An 18,197-nucleotide genomic window follows, 5' to 3' on the forward strand; every position below is an offset into this window, starting at 1 on the left:
TCATTCACGGGCATGATTATTGTAGGTGGTAGGGTTTTCCTCCGTCCCTTCCTCCTCTACTACATATCCCAAGAATAAACGCACTGAGCTGGAGCTCCTTAAGGTTATCCCATCTTGTTGATGTGGCCACCTGATGAAGGTATAGTTCTTTACTAACAGTGACCACATTTCCTACTTTCACATCTATTGATGCAGTTGACAGCGCAGCTAGCTTTTTGTACATAGGATGGGCTTGGCGTTTCTTCCATCTGATCACATTTACTAGTAAACGCACAGAATGAAATGTCTCGAAATTTTAATATGAAGCGAATTTTCTGATTAGATCGTTAACTCGAAGGACTAGTACTTAACCCGAAGCAAAGGTACCAAAATCCAAATCACCCATCGCACGGAGCAGTTTACCTTTGTTTCGTTGTAAAATGAATCATGTTAGAAACCCAACATCCCAAATTTCGCTGGATTCTGAAAATTTTTGTTTGGAACATTTACATCTAACATCATGGTGTCTTCTATATTAATCCAAAAGGAATAAATTAAGAAACAAAATTTGCCCTATGACTGACCATTGGCACTGGGATATGATACAACCAAAGCTTGTTGGGACGCAACTCCATCATGGCTAGTGGAATAACTAAAGATCATGAGAGTCAAAGTCAAAAGATCAGCTAAGAGCCTTTTAACTGCCAAGTCGTCTCTTGCCTCGTGCCAGGTGGTAACCATACCCTTGCATTACTACTTCCCCTGGGGCGAACGCGGCCGAGTGCATCGTCTTCCTTCTTTGGGTTATTTGGATGAGAGAGGGTGTCATCCGAAAATTGGCGTTCAATATTCTTCCCGGGAGGAAAAACATAGCCGTGTGATTCCCATGTTTTTGCTGTATTCCGGATGTTTAAGGGAAGTACACTTTCCTTCACGCGAAAGTGGTCGGCGTTCGCCCTTTGGTCCGCTAGATCGTCATGGCTGTTCCGATCGTAGAGGTAAAGCCCAATAAATGTAAGGGCAATACCGAATGCCTGTATAGCAGTGGTTGAATTGCCAAACCATACAATCGCAACGACAATGACAAATACCCTTTTGACCAAGGATGCGACTGAATAGGAGACCGGCGATATCATGGACAATAGAACGAATGCTAAGATGTTCTGTGCAAAATGGGAGACGCCGTTAAACACGAACTCAAATAACAGTGGACCATGATCCAAGGAGCCTTTCTTCCCTGACAGGGAAATAGATCCGTCCTGCATTACATCTGCGAGTAAAGGATAACCCTCGCAGAGAACCCATATTGGCAGTGTCAGGATGAAGGCTAATCCGGAACAATAGTAAAGTAAATTCAACTTGTCCAGTTTCCGTCGACCAGCTAGCTGTGTGTCCAATTCCGTGCGCGATGCTTCATTGAACAGCTTCTTGGAGAAGATGTTTTGGGAGACGAAGACCAAAGCCGCAACCAGTGCGCACCCTATCCCAAAAAAATTGGTGGAAAATCCAGTCGAACAAGCAAGCATAACACCTAAAGTCAACGGAACGAGTGATAGGTAGGTAGCACTGGCATATCGGATGCGAAAAAACACGCGGTATGCTAAGACTGTAAACAGAGGCGACAGCCCCTTGATTGTATGAACCAGTGAAACAGGTATTTGAGAAGTGGCCATGGAGCTTAGTATATGACCTGCTAGCTGAAATACTGCTAGAGGTAGAGCAGTCATTATGATATCGCGTGAAGGATAATGTATACCGTTCTTGAGGGCTGGTATACTATTTCTGAGCCAGGGTAGCATCATCGAGAGATATGACAGTAGCAAGCACCATATCGAAACAAATGCAAATTGCACAATTGTAAGGGTTATTGGTTTTGGAAGTGCATTGAGGATGGATTTCGACGATGTGTTAGTCAGAGCGGAGGTCGTGTACCAAATAAGACAGAGAGTCTAAGTAAATGTGAGCCATAGTTCCCGACAAAGCATGAAGGATTCTACCATACTATTAGCTTATATGATACTGGCGCCCGCAGGGCTTGGGCTAATTCTTGTGCGTTAGCACTCACGCTGGCGTTGCGTGTCCGTATGGTGCTGATAGCTTCGCTGATGCTCTTTCTCGGCCTATGCTTTGAAGGCCTGATAGTCCCGTTTGTATAGTCTGGGGAGAAGTGAGTTATCTTCCGCGGTTCCCATCGATCACTTGGTGTATAATTAATCGCAGAATTAGAATGGGGCTCTCTTGGCTGTGCAGTTGTTTCGTATAGGTCGTCCTTGAACTGCGGGAACTTGTCTACCGGGCTAGTAGTCATTGATTGTGAAGTAGAAACAACCGTCGCAGTCTGCAATTCTGGCTGCCGTATAGAAGAACGCCGTCCAGTACCAGTCACGATGGCTGTAGTCATTCCAAATCACTTGGTAACTGAGTATTCATGTGGTTATGATTAGTTCTCAGGACTAGAAGGTAAAATCGAGCGGCCAAACATACGCCCGTTGTAATACGTATGGACAGAAATTTAGGAAGACACAGCTGCTCGGGCTCCCTCAGGGTAAATTTCCCCTCAAAGCAGACTCTCGCGGGATGGTAATATAGCCACACTTTACTAAGTAAACTCGGAGAAAGAATGGAGTATTAGCAGTCTCGTATCATTTGCGGTTTCGGTACGGAGTGTCCAATCTCCACTGGTTGGATGACGAATCCCCTCTGACGAATGAACTTTCAGAACGAAAACACGGTGGGGGATCCAGACTCCCACGACATCCCAGGACTTAAGGGGTACTAAACACCTGGAAAATTAGTCACCAAATATGTGTAACATCGGGCGGCACACAATTTGGCCACGGTCCAAAACCTAGGAGATATCTCACTACCACGCAGTTAAAATAATGCTCTGTTTATATATAAAGAAAATTTATTTTCTACTAGGGCAGCTAGTTCTAATATGACCAATTTGATGGCAGTTACTGCATCGTGATGGTGCACGCTTTTTAGGAACTGGTATCCCCAAATCCTATTATCTATATAGTTTCTTGAGCAAGTTGCTAGCTAGTCTTCAGTCCCTGTCAGTACCTCTCTAGTAGCAATATAGAATCTAGAGGCTGCGCGCTTTCACTTCTGTTTCTCATTTATTATACAAAGCTCAGTTATCTGGTATTGTAATAGAATAACTTTATATATAGTAGATTCAGCTACTTTTATAAGCTGTTTTATATACTATATCTGCTTTTATATCTCAGTAGTAGTATAAGGGGTCTTTGTAGTCCATTCCTGGTCTGAAGGCCTATAGAAAGTAGATGAAGAAATAATATACTTAGTAGTAAGCGTATCCAGTACCTGCTAACAATTTAAGGGAACTAAGCTAGATACTTTAAATCTACTGTAAATATTAAAAGGTATATTTAGATATAATCTTATCGTATCACTTAATGAATCAAGAAACCCAATTTATGCTAGCAGATTCAGACTCCTGCCGGTGAGATAGTAATAGATTTGCTATTTAGTGTACTATATCATGAGTCGGAGGGAGGCTATGCTTATCCATATCAAGAATCCATTTCTTAAGAGAAGCTTCTTCTAAATCTTTAAGTTTCTAGCTATTTACTGGAACATTCAGGCGTGCTTTTTGACTACTGATTCAGTAGACAAGTGTCTAGTATAGGATATCATATGCTGCGGCTGCTGCGCGGATGCTTTTAAATTGACTCTCTTTAAACGCTTGAATTGCAAGCTGAATTCTGCCTTCTGATTCAGTTGCTGAATCTAATGGCTTTTGAGGCATTATAATGTGTTGGTGATACTATAGATTGATCTGACGAATATCAGGGGTTCAGGGGGTAGGAAACAAAAGTTTGTGCCGCTCGGTAGTGTGTGCCGCTTTGATGGTGGATTACGTTAGGTCCTCAGCACAGCTGAAATAGCTAGATATAAGCTTAATTATGGGTCTTGTGGTCAATTAGTCTAGGTCCCGTTGTTGATTGTGTCTAAAATGTGCCCACTGACCACGTGTTGCATGTATGAACTAACTAATTATCAATTGCCTAGCACATTACCAATAAATTTATCCTGATTTATGATTTGTGAGAATCCCTTCATTATAGGGTCGGTATAAAGGTTTGTTCCACGAACTGAGGTCATACCTAAAATCTTACATGGCTTCCTTAGTAATTGGGTTATCAGCTTACATATATACAATGCAATAACTAAGCGAGATGAGAAACCGCGAGACACCACTGTGCAGGAAACAACAATTTAGTAATACTTATGAAAGACTGTAACTGATTCTGTGCATCATAATAAGGCTTCAATTAGAAAGGAAGCGACATTATGGTACCTAAGAAACCATTGAGTTTAGCCTGGAGTGGCCTATTGCCTTAGTACCCGCCTTGTACTGATGCTCACTGGTGCTATCATTTTACTGCAGACTATGTTCACGAAAGTCACTTGGACAATGTTAGATCGTCAGTGTCTGGCTTCAAGATGTATATACTAGCCTGGTCAAAGATGAGGGTATAGAACCCTCTCACCGTGAATACCCACTAATTTTGTTGACTTATTGTTGCAAAAAGGAGGGAAGTTGATATCGATAGTAGTCTTCCTTTGCCATGCCTCTGGTAACTACACCACGCTTCTTTTTTACTTCACTTGCTCCTTCATATCCACACCATCCCTTTGACAATTTTGTTGACAAGATATTTTCCGCGCAAGTCTGATTTTATACATAAGGGCTTGATATCAGTGCATATGCCTGATATACCAAAGATATCTTCTGTGCAATACCCACAGTGACCGTTTGTTTTGCGGCCATTTCGTTTTGATATCTTCCATGGAAGTTTGAAATGTAATGCCTTGTCAGGGCTGTCTCTGTTTTCCTACCTTGGTCATTCTACCTACCTAGGCTATGGGTCCTTCCTCACGTCTTCCCACTTTAACCCACTTTCCATCGTCACTTCCCCATCTCATACGTCAATGATTTATCCTTCATTAGGGGCTATATCTTAATCTTCCTATTTCTGATCTGTCGCCTCTAGTCTCTGCCATCTATTCTGTGTCTCTTTCCCACCAAAGATAAGGCCTATTTCTCCACCTACAGTCATCTTTTATGTATTTCCTTTGTTACCAGTTTGCTATTGAATGTGAAAGCATTTGGATTTTCTGCAGTAACCCCCCTTCTTCTTTTTGTTACAGTGTGACTCTGATCATTTTGCTGTTTCTTGCTTTGTTTATAAAAAAGTTCTTCTACGTGCATAGCAATTCTCACGTTGCCGACCTCAGAAGACGACCTGTTGATAATCTGAGAAAGCAGAAATGTCTCTGCTATCAAGTGGGTCTCCTACAGTCGGCCGCAGGGTCCAGGCGAAAGCATTGTCCAATAATGGGCGAAAAATATCTTTTGGACGTGAAGCATCTGTAAGTGCTGCAGGCAATACATGCGCAACTCTTTACTAATGACCACATTTCGTTTTTAGAGCCACAAGCATTTGCATGCTTCTAGCAGTCCTCCTGATCCTCTAATATCATCCAAGCTTGGAAACTTCCAGCCCTCAGTCAGCGAAGACAACGATGTCCCTACGAATAAGGTCAGGTTCCTTCCAATGAAAAGGACTTATTGAAGGTCATAATGTCTCACAATCCCAGAAGCAGAAGCTGGAACATTCAAAACCCATCTCTTTAGCTAGGGACTCCGAGATGGAAAAGCTACTGACAAGGCTTTCCCCCAAGCCTCAAACACCAGGTATCAAGTTGTCTACAAGCCAGACCTCACATGATCGGCAGAAGCATACTCTTGAAAGCTGCTGCGAGAGCCTAGGAGGCCTTAGCGGAACTAACAAATCTACCAGCTTTTTACCGCTCGCGTCTATCTCGGAGCCAGTTCCGCTTTTTTCTCAAGATTTAGCTCCACTAGACGCCACAGACACCGACACATCCGAAGTCCTTCGCTTGAAGAAGGAACTGTTTGCGGCTAATTCGAAGATTGCACTTCAAGAACAAGAGTTGGCACAGACCCGTGTAATCAAACAAACACTGGATCAAGCCCTAGGGCCTCCTTCCGAGGCTGACTTCAATGGGCGGGAGGTCACCGAGCAGACAATTAGCAATCTACAGAATGCTTTCAATGCTTCAAATCCAACTTTTAGCCAGCTTCAGGACGGATGGAGTGGCCAGGATGACTCCCAGTCAGATGTTTCTGAAGCACTCTCTGCTGGGGCATACAGCCGGTCGCGAGGATTCTGGATTACACCAATTCAACAGGGGTTTAGCATGAACATAGCTACCCCAGCTACTGAGAAAACTTACAGTGACCCGATGTCAGTGCCTAACAATTCATTTAACCAAGATTTGAGCAGGTCTTGGGGCAATCCGCCTCCAAATACTGGTGTCTCTGGAAACACAACATTTCATTCTCAACGAGTGTTCTCTGGCCCCTTGAATGGAACTTGCGATTTCGACGCACGCCTTTCGGGTGAGCAAAGTAGATACGCTTCAGGCTCAGGCATCGGGCCACGCCGATCTATCACTCAAGCTAACCGTGGTGGATCTTGTTTTCCAACGCAGAACTCTCCCTGGGGAACATTTGCTGCCACCTCTCCAAGTATCCAGACGTCAAGATCTCCTGTAAACCGACAAAGCAACACATACCAGCAGGTCGGACTATATCCTATACCACCATATCATCAACAATCAATTGTGTCTCCTCTCTCTCCGACGGCGTCTGAGTTTACTACTTCTGCTAGTGGGGCTGTACCGCCATGGGCAACTTCATCTGTGAGAAATAAGTAGGCCTATATATTGAAGGATTACTCACGCTTATAGATCGGTGTGAACTCTACCCAGACATACATTTCACCCCTCGAACCACTTAACTACCGCCGGCTCCTCGACAAAAATGTCTCTTGTGATTGGAGATATATAGTGGACAAAATTGTTTGCAATAACGACCAGCAGGCTTCCATCTTTCTGCAACAAAAACTAAAAGTTGGAACATCTGAGCAAAAGTACGAGATCATAGAAGCCATAGTGCACCAGGCCTATCCTCTAATGATCAATCGTTTTGGCAACTTTCTTGTCCAGCGTTGTTTCGAGCATGGCACGTCCGAGCAGATAGCTGCCATTGCCAATGCAATTAAAGGTAACACATTGAGCCTTAGCATGGACCCCTTTGGTTGCCATGTAATCCAAAAGGCTTTTGACTGTGTACCAGAAGAGCACAAAGCTGTTATGGTTCATGAACTTTTACGAAGAATCCCAGAAACAGTAATCCACAGGTATGCTTGTCACGTCTGGCAGAAGCTCTTTGAGCTGCGTTGGAGTGGCGAGCCTCCGCAGATTATGGCCAAGGTCAATGAGGCATTGCGCGGAATGTGGCATGAAGTCGCTTTAGGGGAGACAGGGAGTTTGGTTGTACAGAACATCTTTGAAAATTGTGTGGAGGATGAAAAAGTAAGAGGTCATTCCATACCTATTTTAAACAGGCAAATGTCCTTCAACAATAAGGCCCCCAAACACAGTTGACCTACATAGTCAACAAAAAATAAAAGCAAGATAAGGGAAGGGCTGACGAGTTTTTAGCGTCCGGCCATAGAAGAGGTGTTGGCCAAGGTCGATTTACTTGCCCACGGCCAGTTTGGGAACTGGTGTATTCAACACATCTGTGAACACGGCGCATCTCACGACAAAAACCGTGCGATTGAGCATATCCTTCTCTGGGCTGTTGACTATAGCATGGATCAGTTTGCTTCTAAGATAGTGGAGAAATGTCTGAAGATTGGTGGCTCTGAGTTTCTAGACCGCTACCTTACTCGAGTGTGTACTGGCCGTACAGATCGTCCGCGAATGCCGTTAATTGACAGTAAGTCGAGAAATTCCGAGCCTACCGAGGAAATATTCTAAAGGATGGATAGTTGCTGGGGATCAGTATGGAAATTACCTCATCCAGTGGATTCTGATGAATGCCGCGCCTCATCAGCGTGAGCTAGTTGCGAGTCATATTCGGTAGAGTGCTCTCCAGTGTCCGTTTTGTTTCAGAGAGTCTAACTCTGCCTTGAAGGAAGCATATGGTTTCATTACGTGGGTCTAAGTTTGGTTCTCGCGTGGCCATGCTGTGCTGCAATCCATCTCATATCACACGTCCTGGACCAGGCGCTGGCATGCAGATTGGACGTTTTAACAACTTCAGCGACGACAGGTACCAAGTTTCAGGCCAGCATGGAAGCCGATTCAACCGTGGAAGCCAATGGAACCCTAATTACCCGCCGTTTCGCTAGAACCAACGATTCGCAAACAATTATCTCAATCTTGCCTATCCTAAGCCCCGAGAGCAACGAGAGCTGGGTCTACAGTGCTTGAAACACGGTTATACAACTGATAAAATATAATATTCGACTTAGTATTCCTCGGCGCTTTGGATCAGTGTTTCAGTGCCTTGGGCAGTATCGACCCATGACTGATTGACCATGAGCCACCCCTAAATGTTCTACATTCCCATGCTCCATTGACAGTTAACGAATAAAGGAAAAAGAAAAAGAAAAAGGCCCCCGCCCCCTTCTCTTTGTTTCAGCTTCACAATAAGAAGAAATCATTTTCCATGAAATGGTTAACATCTTACCAGAGGAAAAGTTACAGTGTGGGTTGTTTATGCGTGAGGTTTGGTTTACAGAGGCAGGCGACACAACTTGTGGAAAGTATCATTTTCGTGTACCATATCTGGACACCCCTTAATCTCTAGTGTTACTTTATTCTTTCTAAATCCAGAACATTTCCTAATCAGTATCCAATTCCTCATAGCTTATGTGTCCCATAAAAGCTATCTACCCTTGCAATAGAGTCCAACAGGTTTGCAAGTCGAAATTTTCTCTCCGGGATACTAAGGGCTCTAAGGGTGGTAGGAGGCCTTCATGCTACCATACATCTATTTCTAGGCCTGAGAAGTTTCACCAGCTTCTTCTTTTTCCCAGGGCTTCCGTCTTTTCGGTTTCGTGCTTGGTGTGTCACGGCCTTTTAATACAGTGTCTGGTATCTGCTGAATGCCAGGAATCGGTTGACCAGTAGTAATGAGTTCCACGATATGCGCGAATGAGGAAGGGTACGTAGGCTCTTGGGCGAGTCCCGACGTCTGGATGGTGTGTTCAGTTGATGAGGGTATGTCAGCCGCTGATGCTTTGAGCTGCTGCGATGTGGTCCCGATGGCCTCATCCTCAGCTGTGTTCGTTGGTGGATCGGAATTTAACCAGGCTTTATAAGCTGCAAAGTTCACGGGATGTACGAGTTTTTCCTTTCTGCAAATCGGTGCATAGCGGATTAGCTTCACCATTGGCGCATGAAAGCGCTATCATTACAGAATTTGGCGAGCCTTCTTAACGTACCTCGAAAAATAGAAGCATTTTGCTTGTAAGACGAGGTCGTCGCTGCGTCCGATCTCCGTTTCAGTTGCGGGCGCATCTGGGTGACCGAGTATGATCGCAAGGCCTTTTGCAAACTCCTGATCCAATATAAAGGGATAGGACTTAAGTCTTACATATATTTCAGTTTCGGGCTGCTGGGTCGCTGAAATTTGAGTAGTCACTTGGTCAGCTGTATTGCCCGTTGTTTCGATGGGGGGGTGAGCAGATGATTCCAATGACTGGCCATTGTTGGCAGTATCCATTGAGGAGGAAGGGGTATGCCGCCTTGAAGAGGGAGATGCTGGACGAAAATCTCTTGCTTGTTTTCTTTCTCTCCTTTTCTCTTTTGGTTGTTAAAAGAGATGCAGCGCGCGGGTGTGTGACAACTCGATGATAATTTATGTAGATAGATTCATTACCCGAGGCTCAAGTCCATTTAAATATTTATGTCAGTGTATGTACTATACGTAGTCCCGTAACTTATTCGCTATTTCAACAAATAACCAAAGTGCTCATATATTGGGGTCCAAACTCCCTAATGGATAAGTTTTATTGCATTATATTATTATCTTCTGTCTTTGCTTGTTCTATTCAAGGATCTAAGGACGTATAAACCCAGCAATGTGTCACATTTTGTTATAATGCGTTTCTATACCCTGAGGTATTTATGATTCAACTCCTGATAAAATAATAATAACAATCCCCCAACAAACGCCTGGCTATGCAGTGTCTTACTCATATAGTCTTATGCTGGACTTCTGGTCAGGAATTCTCGCTTTGCACTTATGCCGAGGTATCCATCGTTTCTAGGCCTGTTTGATTCTCCCAAGGGCCATCCTTCTTCGGCTGCGAAATCTTGCTTTGACAGCCAGGGCAATTGTGCACGACCTCATGAGCAAAGAGGTCACACTCGATACAAAAATGATTCTTGCATACAGTACATTCGTAGCGACTACTTACGCTCATTCCCTTCGCCTGGTTTACCGCCGTTTGCCATTGATCCTTGGGAGGTACCGGAGGGAGGGTTATACCGCAGGCGAAGCATACCGAACTGCGAGAAGCTCGCTGCCAGGGAACCTCAACCCAGTTCATAAGGGGGAACAAGTGATGGTATGACCGAGCAAGATGAGTGGAAAGAATTAGAGTGAGACTGCAAGAGGGGCACTCTGCAGGAAGACCACAAACTTTGCTGTTGCAACGTGAGCATAAGTACCCTCCACAAGAAGGCTTTGAATGGCATGCGCAAAGAGATGGAGATGCTTCAACAGTACGAGATGGAAACCCCATCATTAAAAGGGAACTTGTGGACTGTTTTTGGGAATATGTGGCTGGAGGGGTCGTTACGTCCATTACCAATTCACGGAAGTGTTGCTCGTTGAGTGCCACGCCATATCGGGTGTCGTCGCCGCCGTTTGTTTTTGCACAGAGCTCACGGCAGATGGCTACTTGAGCAGCGAGACCTACGATTCCCACGCGCACTTTATCATTGATGAGGGTGGACATTGTTTGATGAATATCTCCGGGGTCAGACGAAAGGAGAGAGCCAAATATAATGAATACCTCCCGAGTGCCATGGCTTGGGGTATGACTAGCAGAAATGCATATTAGTTTGCGCCGAACGAAACTAGATCTGGACTACCTTTGCAGGGCAAGACTTACAGTAATGCGCCACGGGCCATTTCAAGCCCATTCTGAATGCTCGGGAGGCCTTTTGGATCCTGAACTCTCAGAGCTTGTATTGCGCCAATATGTTCCGTGGGGTTTCCGCTCATATCGCTTATTCGGACGGCGAGGCCGTCTCTTAGGCCAAGGACACCAAGCTGAGAGATTGGATTTTGCTCGAAGAATTCCCCCACAAAATCCTGTGCGTACCGTAGCGTAAGTAGATACCTTGTTGGGCGAAGGTCTTTCTCTGCCATGGACTGTGATAGATCGAGAATCAAAATGAGATGACGAATTATACCACGTTGCAAAGGGGTCGTATCTCTTAGAAGCCTGCGTTGAAAGTGAACTTATGTTAGCCCGCGCTGATGGTATGGTAAAGCCCTCCCTTCTTCGCCAAGCCTACCTCTTTCTCTTTCCAGCCTCTAAAAGTCCTTCAACTGTCGAGCTAATTGTACCATCTGCACCCTCGACTAAGGTTTCCCAGGTTCTTGAGACCTCCCATTCTGCTCCTCCGCGCTGTTTCCTCCTTTTTGCACGGGACGCAGGCACTTCCCCCCGAGGACTTCGAAGCACATTATTGACACCTTCATCCTCGGAGACTTCCCCAATATAATCTTCGTCGGAATCAGCCATATTAGACTGTTGAATATGGGTGATGAAATAATTTGGGGCAAACACGAAACTTAGGGTATGGATCAGCCGTAGTACAGTATGTACGTAATAAACTTATTTGTACCTATCGGAGAAGCGGGTCCAAGCTCCCGCCGGAGCTCCGGTCCATTTCATCTTAGCTTAATGGGTAACTAAGTCAACTCTGTTAAAGAAAGGAATGATGCTGCCACCCTTGGAACGACAATTATTTGGCGCTCTTTCTTTTCTTTTCTTTTATTTTTTTTTCGGTGGGCTGATTTTATCCCTAAGATTTGAATATTTCTACCTCTACGTTATGTGTGATTGGTAGGCATTGATTGCATTGTCTAAGTTACTTTAGGGTAGTTAGTCTATCCTGCATGTATTTATTGGCCGAAAGTAGCCGTAGGTAGAGCATACTTAGCCCCTCCAGAGTGCTAAAACCAGATGTGGGGGAGATGTATGATTGTGTCAACCAGAGGCACTGCCAGACAATCTGCTTGTCATCCATTCCATCGTTCCGTCCGGCCAGTGTCATTCTTCCGCCCCTCCCCCTCCTTGAGTTTCTCCTCGCGCTCTTCTCATTTCCCCTCCTGCTTGCGGCCTCACCTCATCAAGCTTGGTATCCCCTCAACTTTTGTAAGGAGCTGTTCCACTGAAATCCGCGCAATGGCTGCAAAGGATAGAGAAGTTCTTCCCGATGCGTAAGCCGCTCTCTTTTTCTTTCCCCTTCCCCCAGTCTTTCCGCCGTGAAAAATTTCGCTACCTGGGCGGGGTTTCGAGAACAGTGTTTGACAAAACAATAGGGTTAAACCGGTTCACTATGATGTTTCCTTGTTTGACTTGCAGTTTGGTGGCCCTTGGACCTATAAGGGTATCTTGAAGATAGACTTGAAAATCACCCGCTCTACCAAGGAAATTGTTTTGAATTCCAAGGAGATCGAGGTTCACCAAGCGGAAATTTTTGGAAAGGATGGTTCGTCCTGAGAGGTCCTTGGCAACTGGGCCACCTTACTGACAGAGTGTGTAACTACTCTAGGATCGAAATTGGCCCTGGCATCTGAGATAACCTATGATAAGATGTCAGAGCGAGTGACTTTCAAACTCCCCCAGGAAATCGCACCGTCGAACGTATTGCTTTCCCTGGATTTCACGGGTGTAATGAACAATGCCATGGCAGGCTTTTACCGTTCCAAGTACAATCCTGTGGCAGAGCCCAGTCCTGACACCCCAAGAGAGGGTGATTTCCATTATATGCTGAGCACTCAATTTGAATCCTGTGACGCACGCAGGGCTTTTCCGTGCTTTGATGAACCGAACCTGAAAGCTACTTTCAATTTCGAGATCGAGGTGCCGAAAGGCCAGACAGCTCTCAGCAACATGTCTGTCAAGTCTGAGAGAGAGGGCAGTAACCCTGACTTGAAAGTAGTTTCGTTCGAGACAACCCCAGTGATGAGTACTTATGTTAGTATACATATAACTACTATCCTAACACATGGGACTAATTTTTCGAACTCTACTATAGCTTCTCGCGTGGGCTGTGGGTGACTTTGAGTACGTGGAAGCAATGACCCAACGCAAGTACAATGGGAAAAGCATACCTGTGCGTGTCTACACAACAAGGGGTCTTAGGGAGCAAGCTCGTTTCGCTCTAGAGTGCGCTCACCGTACTATTGACTATTTCTCGGAAGTGTTCGAGATTGAGTATCCCCTACCCAAAGCTGATCTTCTTGCTGTCCATGAATTCGTAAGTCTTCTCAACTGCCCCTTTTTAGAATAATGTACAGCTATTTACTTTGGTTTCTTCAGGCTATGGGAGCTATGGAGAATTGGGGTCTTGTAACATATCGTACGACAGCCGTCTTGTTCGACGAAGGAAAGTCGGATACTCGCTACAAAAACCGCATTGCGTATGTTGTCGCTCACGGTGAGTCGTTGTTAAAGATACCTGTTATCTTTCGACTTATCTAACCGTTTGTACACCAGAATTGGCCCATCAATGGTTTGGCAACCTTGTAACCATGGACTGGTGGAATGAACTGTGGTTGAACGAAGGGTTCGCGACTTGGGTTGGCTGGCTCGCGGTCGACCACTTCTATCCCGGTATGTTTCTCTCGCACGCTAAAAGACAACTCATTCTAATGCATTTGAGTAGAATGGAACATATGGTCCCAGTTTGCTGTACGCATTTCTCGAGATAAATATAACAGAATTTAGTAGGAAGTTAACCATTGCGCAGGCTGAAGGTGTCCAACAAGCATTCCAACTCGACTCATTGCGCGCATCTCACCCAATAGAAGTGCCTGTAAAGGATGCACTTGAGGTTGACCAGATTTTCGACCATATCAGCTATCTCAAGGGAAGTTCCGTGATTCGCATGCTGAGCGATCATCTTGGGCGAGATACTTTCCTCCGTGGAGTGGCCAACTACCTCAAATCACACGCTTACGGTGAGTAGCTAAGGTTGGGGCTGGTGAGCGCTTGCTGATAAGACACGGCGCCTAGGCAATGCTACCACCAATGACCTTTGGTCTGCGCTCAGTAAAGCATCTAGTCAAGATGTTAACAGTTTTATGGTAAGCCGCGAAATGAATTAGTTCTTGTACCAGCTATGCCTTCGTTTTTCTAATAGAAGGGTGAAGGATCCATGGATCCGCAAGATCGGTTTCCCTGTTATAACGGTGACAGAAGAGCCTAGCCAGATAAGCATTCGCCAGAGCCGGTTCCTCTCTACAGGTGATGCGAAGCCTGAGGAGGATGAAACAACTTGGTGGATTCCATTGGGGATCAAGTCAGGCTCAAAAATGGAGAACGTGAATTCTCGTGCTCTTATTGCCAAGACTGATACTGTTCAAGGCGTGAGCAAGGATTCATTTTACAAGATTAACAAGGAGCTTTCGGGGTTCTACAGGACCAATTACCCAGCTGATCGGTTGGCAAAGCTTGGTAAATCCTTGGACTTACTGAGCACTGAAGACAAGATTGGATTGATCGGCGATGCCGCCGCTCTTGCTATGTCTGGCGAAGGAAGTACCGCTGCTTTGTTGGCCCTTCTTGAAGGCTTCAAGGAGGAGCAGAGTTATTTGTTAGTTAGCTCCCAGAACCCTTCCCGTACTTTTCGGGTACGTAACCTTGATGTTGACAAAATTTGTAGGGTTTGGTCTCAAATTTCATCTTCGCTTGCAAATCTTCGCTCGGTATTTTCTCAAAACGAATCGGTGGCCGCCGGGCTGAAGGAATTTACTCTTAAATTGGCTTCTTCTGCTACATATAGAATTGGGTGGGAGTTTAAACCAGATGAGGAATATCTGACTGTTCAGCTACGGAAGCTTCTAATCGGGATGGTCGGTTTTGCAGGCGATGAGAAGTTAGTTACATTCCCACCACGGCGCTCTATTATTTCCCCTTCCCTTTAACAGCCCCTCCGGTCGCCTCGCCTACTTGAATTTTACTGATACCGTAACACAGGGTGGTCGCGGAAGCTAAACGACGCTTCGAGCTTTGGACCACAGGCCAAGATAAGAGTGCAGTACACACTAATCTGCGTTCAGTTATATTCGGTATCAACGTCTCGGAAGGTGGTAGCGCTGAGTTCCATTCTGTGAAAGAGGAATATCTCAAGTCAGACTCTGTCGATGGCAAAGAAATCTGTCTAGCAGCACTTGGACGCACCAAAGATGCAGGTTTAGTCAAAGACTACCTAGATTTTGTGTTTTCGGACAAAGTGGCAATCCAAGACGTACACAATGGCGCAGTCTCCTTGGCCGCGAACTCGAAAGTCCGGCATCTACTTTGGGATTATATAAAGAACAACTGGAACACAGTCGAGGTTCGCCTGTCAGCGAACAATGTAGTCTTTGAGCGCTTTGTGCGAATGGGCCTTTCCAAGTTCGCAGACCAAAGCATTGGGGAGGACATTGCCTCATTCTTCCAGAACAAGGAAACCAGTGCGTATGATCGTGCGCTGGTGATTGTCTCGGATAGCATTCGAACGAATGTACGCTATAAGGAGAGGGATGAGAAATTGGTTCTGGACTGGCTCCAGGCTCATGGCTATGCCTGATTGCAGAGGGAAGATTAAGCGGTCTTCTGTCACGTGAGAAAAAGGAGTGGTGGGTGTTAAGGGTGATGTTGGTTAGCATTATCAAATATTCGTTTCGCCCCTTAGTAGTACACTTGGAGTTGTAAAAATAGATTTACATTTCGGTGGTCTGTCCATGAGATAACTTTACCGATCACTTGAGGAAGATCACAACAGCCACGTTATATCAACGCGCTAGTACAGAAAGGGCATGTGGCATCATCAGCTGAGCTTGGGAGGTCTGAAGTTCTAGATAGGTAGTAGGTGGAAAGCGGTCCCCTCATGTATGTACTAAGTCCCTAGAACTAGGCAAAAGGGTGAAGCGAGGAAGGAAAGTAAGGGGTGTTATATTAGAAGAAGTCATTACTCGCCTTTAACCTAATGGTAGTTCAAGTTAGAGGAAAGCGGATCGGCAACCTCAGCAAAATAATAGTTATATTAATAGGAACATAAGAGATTAAACCTAGAATTCCAGACAAAGTACTTGGGAAAGTTTATCATTTTGATTGGATAAACTAGGCCTAATCGGGTCTTGCGCCTGGGGCGAAATGTGAAATGGTCACAAACCAAGGGAACCTGCACGCTGGGTTCTTCTGCTCTCCTGCACTACTCGCAACCGCCATTTCAGAAGACACCGGCCAAAGTTCATCGAACTAAACACTTCCAAGCAACGATTATTTACCTCTGTTTGTTGCCATCGTCCCTTGATATTCCATTCCTGATTCACGGCCTTTGGTTCTTTTCGCCTCTCGCTTGAATTAACCCCTTCCAAAGCTCTCCATCTTTCAACAGTCCCCCTCTTCCCGTACACCGTTCATCATGAACCCTGAGTGGTATGTCTTGTTGTCGCCTACATTTTAATGCATTTTCCTAAGACTTCGGATATTGCACTCCGCTTGCAAGAGCCTTCCTTGTCTTGCTCTATTAACTTTACTGATTTGCTGACTTACTGGGTAATAACCAGAGTGCCTGCCATTCTCTTTAGACACCAACAGACGGCCTACTTGTCATTCCCTTTTATCCTAACTGTCTACTTAGATACGATTATCTTTTCAAGCTCCTTCTTATCGGTGATTCCGGTGTCGGAAAATCTTGCTTGCTACTTCGATTTGCGGACGACACCTACACAGAAAGCTATATTTCCACTATTGGAGTGGACTTCGTACGTGTACCGTTGCTCGGGGAGCTACATCCCTTCGATATCTTAAAAAGCCCCATAGTACTGACCGCTACATAACAGAAAATTCGGACAATCGAACTCGATGGCAAGACAGTGAAGCTTCAAATTGTAGGGGGCAATACCGTCGCAGATGAGGATTAACTTGCATAGCTAACAGGTATCTCAGTGGGACACTGCGGGCCAGGAGCGGTTCCGCACCATTACGTCGTCTTACTACCGAGGTGCTCATGGCATCTGCGTCGTCTATGATGTTACTGACATGGACTCGTTCAACAATGTGAAGCAGTGGCTTCAGGAGATTGATCGCTACGCCACTGAGGGTGTCAACAAGCTGCTTGTGGGTAACAAGAGCGATATGGAGGATAAAAAAGTCGTAGAGTACACAGTGGCAAAGGTATGCACATCTCCTCCCCCCTTCCGTCGTCCTTAGGGAAGAATAGCTTTCGTCTTTTTGGCAGTCAACGCGAGGGGCTAACCTGTCATGTTTCTCTAATATCTAAAGGAGTTCGCCGATAGCCTTGGTATCCCATTCCTAGAGACTTCTGCTAAAAATGCCTCCAACGTTGAACAGGCCTTCTTGACAATGGCAAGACAGATCAAGGAGCGTATGGGTACCGCCACCGTCAACAACAAGCCAACTGTACAGGTTGGTCAAGGTCAGGGCGTCCAGTCCGGGTCCGCCGGTGGTTGCTGCTAGATAGACCGATTGAGTCGTGCTGTATAGTGCTACTTTAGCCACCTCGGTACGGAGTAGGGAGGTGGGTTTGCCAACTGCGCCTTGGTACTAAACAGTTCTATCTGGAATCTGACACGGCGCGGACGGCACAGCGAAATTTTCTATTTTCAAGCTCGGGATGATTATTGGGAATCATTTATGATTCTTCACCTCGCTTTAGACGGCCTGCGATTGTCTTTATATGTGCTCATATTGCCGGTACCCTTGTTTGCCCCCTGTTACACGCTGTTCGTTTTGTGATTTTGTTTACAGCATCTCCCTATGTTTTCTCCCATATCTTATTAGTAGGTTGGATTCCTTGCGATTTTGTTAGGATCAAATTAATGGAAAAGACCATGACTGTTCGGAGGACACGCTCACTTGGTAGTAATACCGTAAATTGCAAACCCTAGCTATGCAACCGAAGCTATTGACTACTCGTGTTCAACTAGTAGCAGCTTGATACACTAGCCTAGAGATATATGGCAGATGTTACTTTCTATCGAAGTACGTGGCCTGGTATGTCAACATGTTTGATAATGTGCCGAGATACATTGGCACGGTTAAGTTGTG

At 45.3% G+C, this 18,197-nt stretch overlaps 6 protein-coding genes across 6 annotated transcripts; 3 read left to right on the plus strand and 3 right to left on the minus strand.

Moving 5' to 3' along the window:
* Positions 1–665: 665 nt before the first annotated feature.
* BDW43DRAFT_299362 (putative ER to Golgi transport protein (Sly41)) lies at positions 666–2,380 on the minus strand (the record flags this gene model as incomplete). The annotated part of the gene is made up of 2 exons (XM_032044709.1): positions 666–1,928; positions 1,982–2,380. 2 exons carry the CDS (start codon positions 2,378–2,380, stop codon positions 666–668), a joined length of 1,662 nt encoding a protein of 553 aa, XP_031901460.1.
* Positions 2,381–5,280: 2,900 nt separating this feature from the next.
* BDW43DRAFT_299363 (armadillo-type protein) lies at positions 5,281–8,237 on the plus strand (the record flags this gene model as incomplete). The annotated part of the gene is made up of 7 exons (XM_032044710.1): positions 5,281–5,382; positions 5,442–5,552; positions 5,611–6,738; positions 6,787–7,413; positions 7,543–7,822; positions 7,875–7,965; positions 8,021–8,237. The coding sequence occupies 7 exons, from the start codon at positions 5,281–5,283 to the stop codon at positions 8,235–8,237; spliced, it is 2,556 nt and encodes an 851-aa protein (XP_031901461.1).
* A 325-nt stretch (positions 8,238–8,562) lies between these two features.
* On the minus strand, positions 8,563–9,795 carry BDW43DRAFT_49833 (DUF5572 domain-containing protein). The gene is made up of 2 exons (XM_032050152.1): positions 9,336–9,795; positions 8,563–9,248 (listed from the first exon to the last, which is right to left on the minus strand). The coding sequence occupies exons 1-2, from the start codon at positions 9,614–9,616 to the stop codon at positions 8,888–8,890; spliced, it is 642 nt and encodes a 213-aa protein (XP_031901462.1). The 5' UTR covers positions 9,617–9,795; the 3' UTR covers positions 8,563–8,887.
* Positions 9,796–9,857: 62 nt separating this feature from the next.
* On the minus strand, positions 9,858–11,791 carry BDW43DRAFT_272306 (TFIIH/NER complex subunit SSL1). Its single transcript, XM_032041529.1, has 3 exons — positions 11,422–11,791; positions 11,013–11,348; positions 9,858–10,941 (listed from the first exon to the last, which is right to left on the minus strand). Exons 1-3 carry the CDS (start codon positions 11,649–11,651, stop codon positions 10,137–10,139), a joined length of 1,371 nt encoding a protein of 456 aa, XP_031901463.1. The 5' UTR covers positions 11,652–11,791; the 3' UTR covers positions 9,858–10,136.
* A 63-nt stretch (positions 11,792–11,854) lies between these two features.
* BDW43DRAFT_272308 (M1 family metallopeptidase) lies at positions 11,855–16,107 on the plus strand. Its single transcript, XM_032041530.1, has 12 exons — positions 11,855–12,352; positions 12,455–12,624; positions 12,688–13,112; positions 13,174–13,395; positions 13,458–13,575; positions 13,635–13,751; positions 13,804–13,829; positions 13,888–14,098; positions 14,154–14,224; positions 14,291–14,733; positions 14,803–15,015; positions 15,117–16,107. The coding sequence occupies exons 1-12, from the start codon at positions 12,096–12,098 to the stop codon at positions 15,709–15,711; spliced, it is 2,868 nt and encodes a 955-aa protein (XP_031901464.1). The 5' UTR covers positions 11,855–12,095; the 3' UTR covers positions 15,712–16,107.
* A 32-nt stretch (positions 16,108–16,139) lies between these two features.
* On the plus strand, positions 16,140–17,856 carry BDW43DRAFT_49952 (Rab family GTPase YPT1). The gene is made up of 6 exons (XM_032050153.1): positions 16,140–16,415; positions 16,504–16,559; positions 16,768–16,891; positions 16,970–17,017; positions 17,076–17,303; positions 17,412–17,856. The coding sequence occupies exons 2-6, from the start codon at positions 16,549–16,551 to the stop codon at positions 17,604–17,606; spliced, it is 606 nt and encodes a 201-aa protein (XP_031901465.1). The 5' UTR covers positions 16,140–16,415; positions 16,504–16,548; the 3' UTR covers positions 17,607–17,856.
* The last annotated feature ends 341 nt before the right edge of the window (positions 17,857–18,197 follow it).

This window comes from Aspergillus alliaceus, assembly GCF_009176365.1.
Source record: "Aspergillus alliaceus strain CBS 536.65 unplaced genomic scaffold BDW43scaffold_15, whole genome shotgun sequence".
Classification (NCBI taxonomy): domain Eukaryota; kingdom Fungi; phylum Ascomycota; class Eurotiomycetes; order Eurotiales; family Aspergillaceae; genus Aspergillus; species Aspergillus alliaceus.

Coding starts and splice junctions, on each gene's coding strand:
- BDW43DRAFT_272306 (XM_032041529.1), bottom strand. CDS start 11,651: ATGGCTGATTCCGACGAAGATTATATTGGGGAAGTCTCCGAGGATGAA. Junction 11,349..11,421: donor GAGGCTGGAAAGAGAAAGAG/GTAGGCTTGGCG, acceptor CTTTCAACGCAG/GCTTCTAAGAGATACGACCC. Junction 10,942..11,012: donor ATGGCCCGTGGCGCATTACT/GTAAGTCTTGCC, acceptor CATTTCTGCTAG/TCATACCCCAAGCCATGGCA.
- BDW43DRAFT_49952 (XM_032050153.1), top strand. Junction 16,892..16,969: donor CCACTATTGGAGTGGACTTC/GTACGTGTACCG, acceptor GCTACATAACAG/AAAATTCGGACAATCGAACT. Junction 17,018..17,075: donor AGACAGTGAAGCTTCAAATT/GTAGGGGGCAAT, acceptor CAGGTATCTCAG/TGGGACACTGCGGGCCAGGA.
- BDW43DRAFT_272308 (XM_032041530.1), top strand. CDS start 12,096: ATGTGGGGGAGATGTATGATTGTGTCAACCAGAGGCACTGCCAGACAA. Junction 13,396..13,457: donor TTCTTGCTGTCCATGAATTC/GTAAGTCTTCTC, acceptor TGGTTTCTTCAG/GCTATGGGAGCTATGGAGAA. Junction 13,576..13,634: donor TGCGTATGTTGTCGCTCACG/GTGAGTCGTTGT, acceptor TTTGTACACCAG/AATTGGCCCATCAATGGTTT.
- BDW43DRAFT_49833 (XM_032050152.1), bottom strand. CDS start 9,616: ATGGATACTGCCAACAATGGCCAGTCATTGGAATCATCTGCTCACCCC. Junction 9,249..9,335: donor AAATGCTTCTATTTTTCGAG/GTACGTTAAGAA, acceptor ACCGATTTGCAG/AAAGGAAAAACTCGTACATC.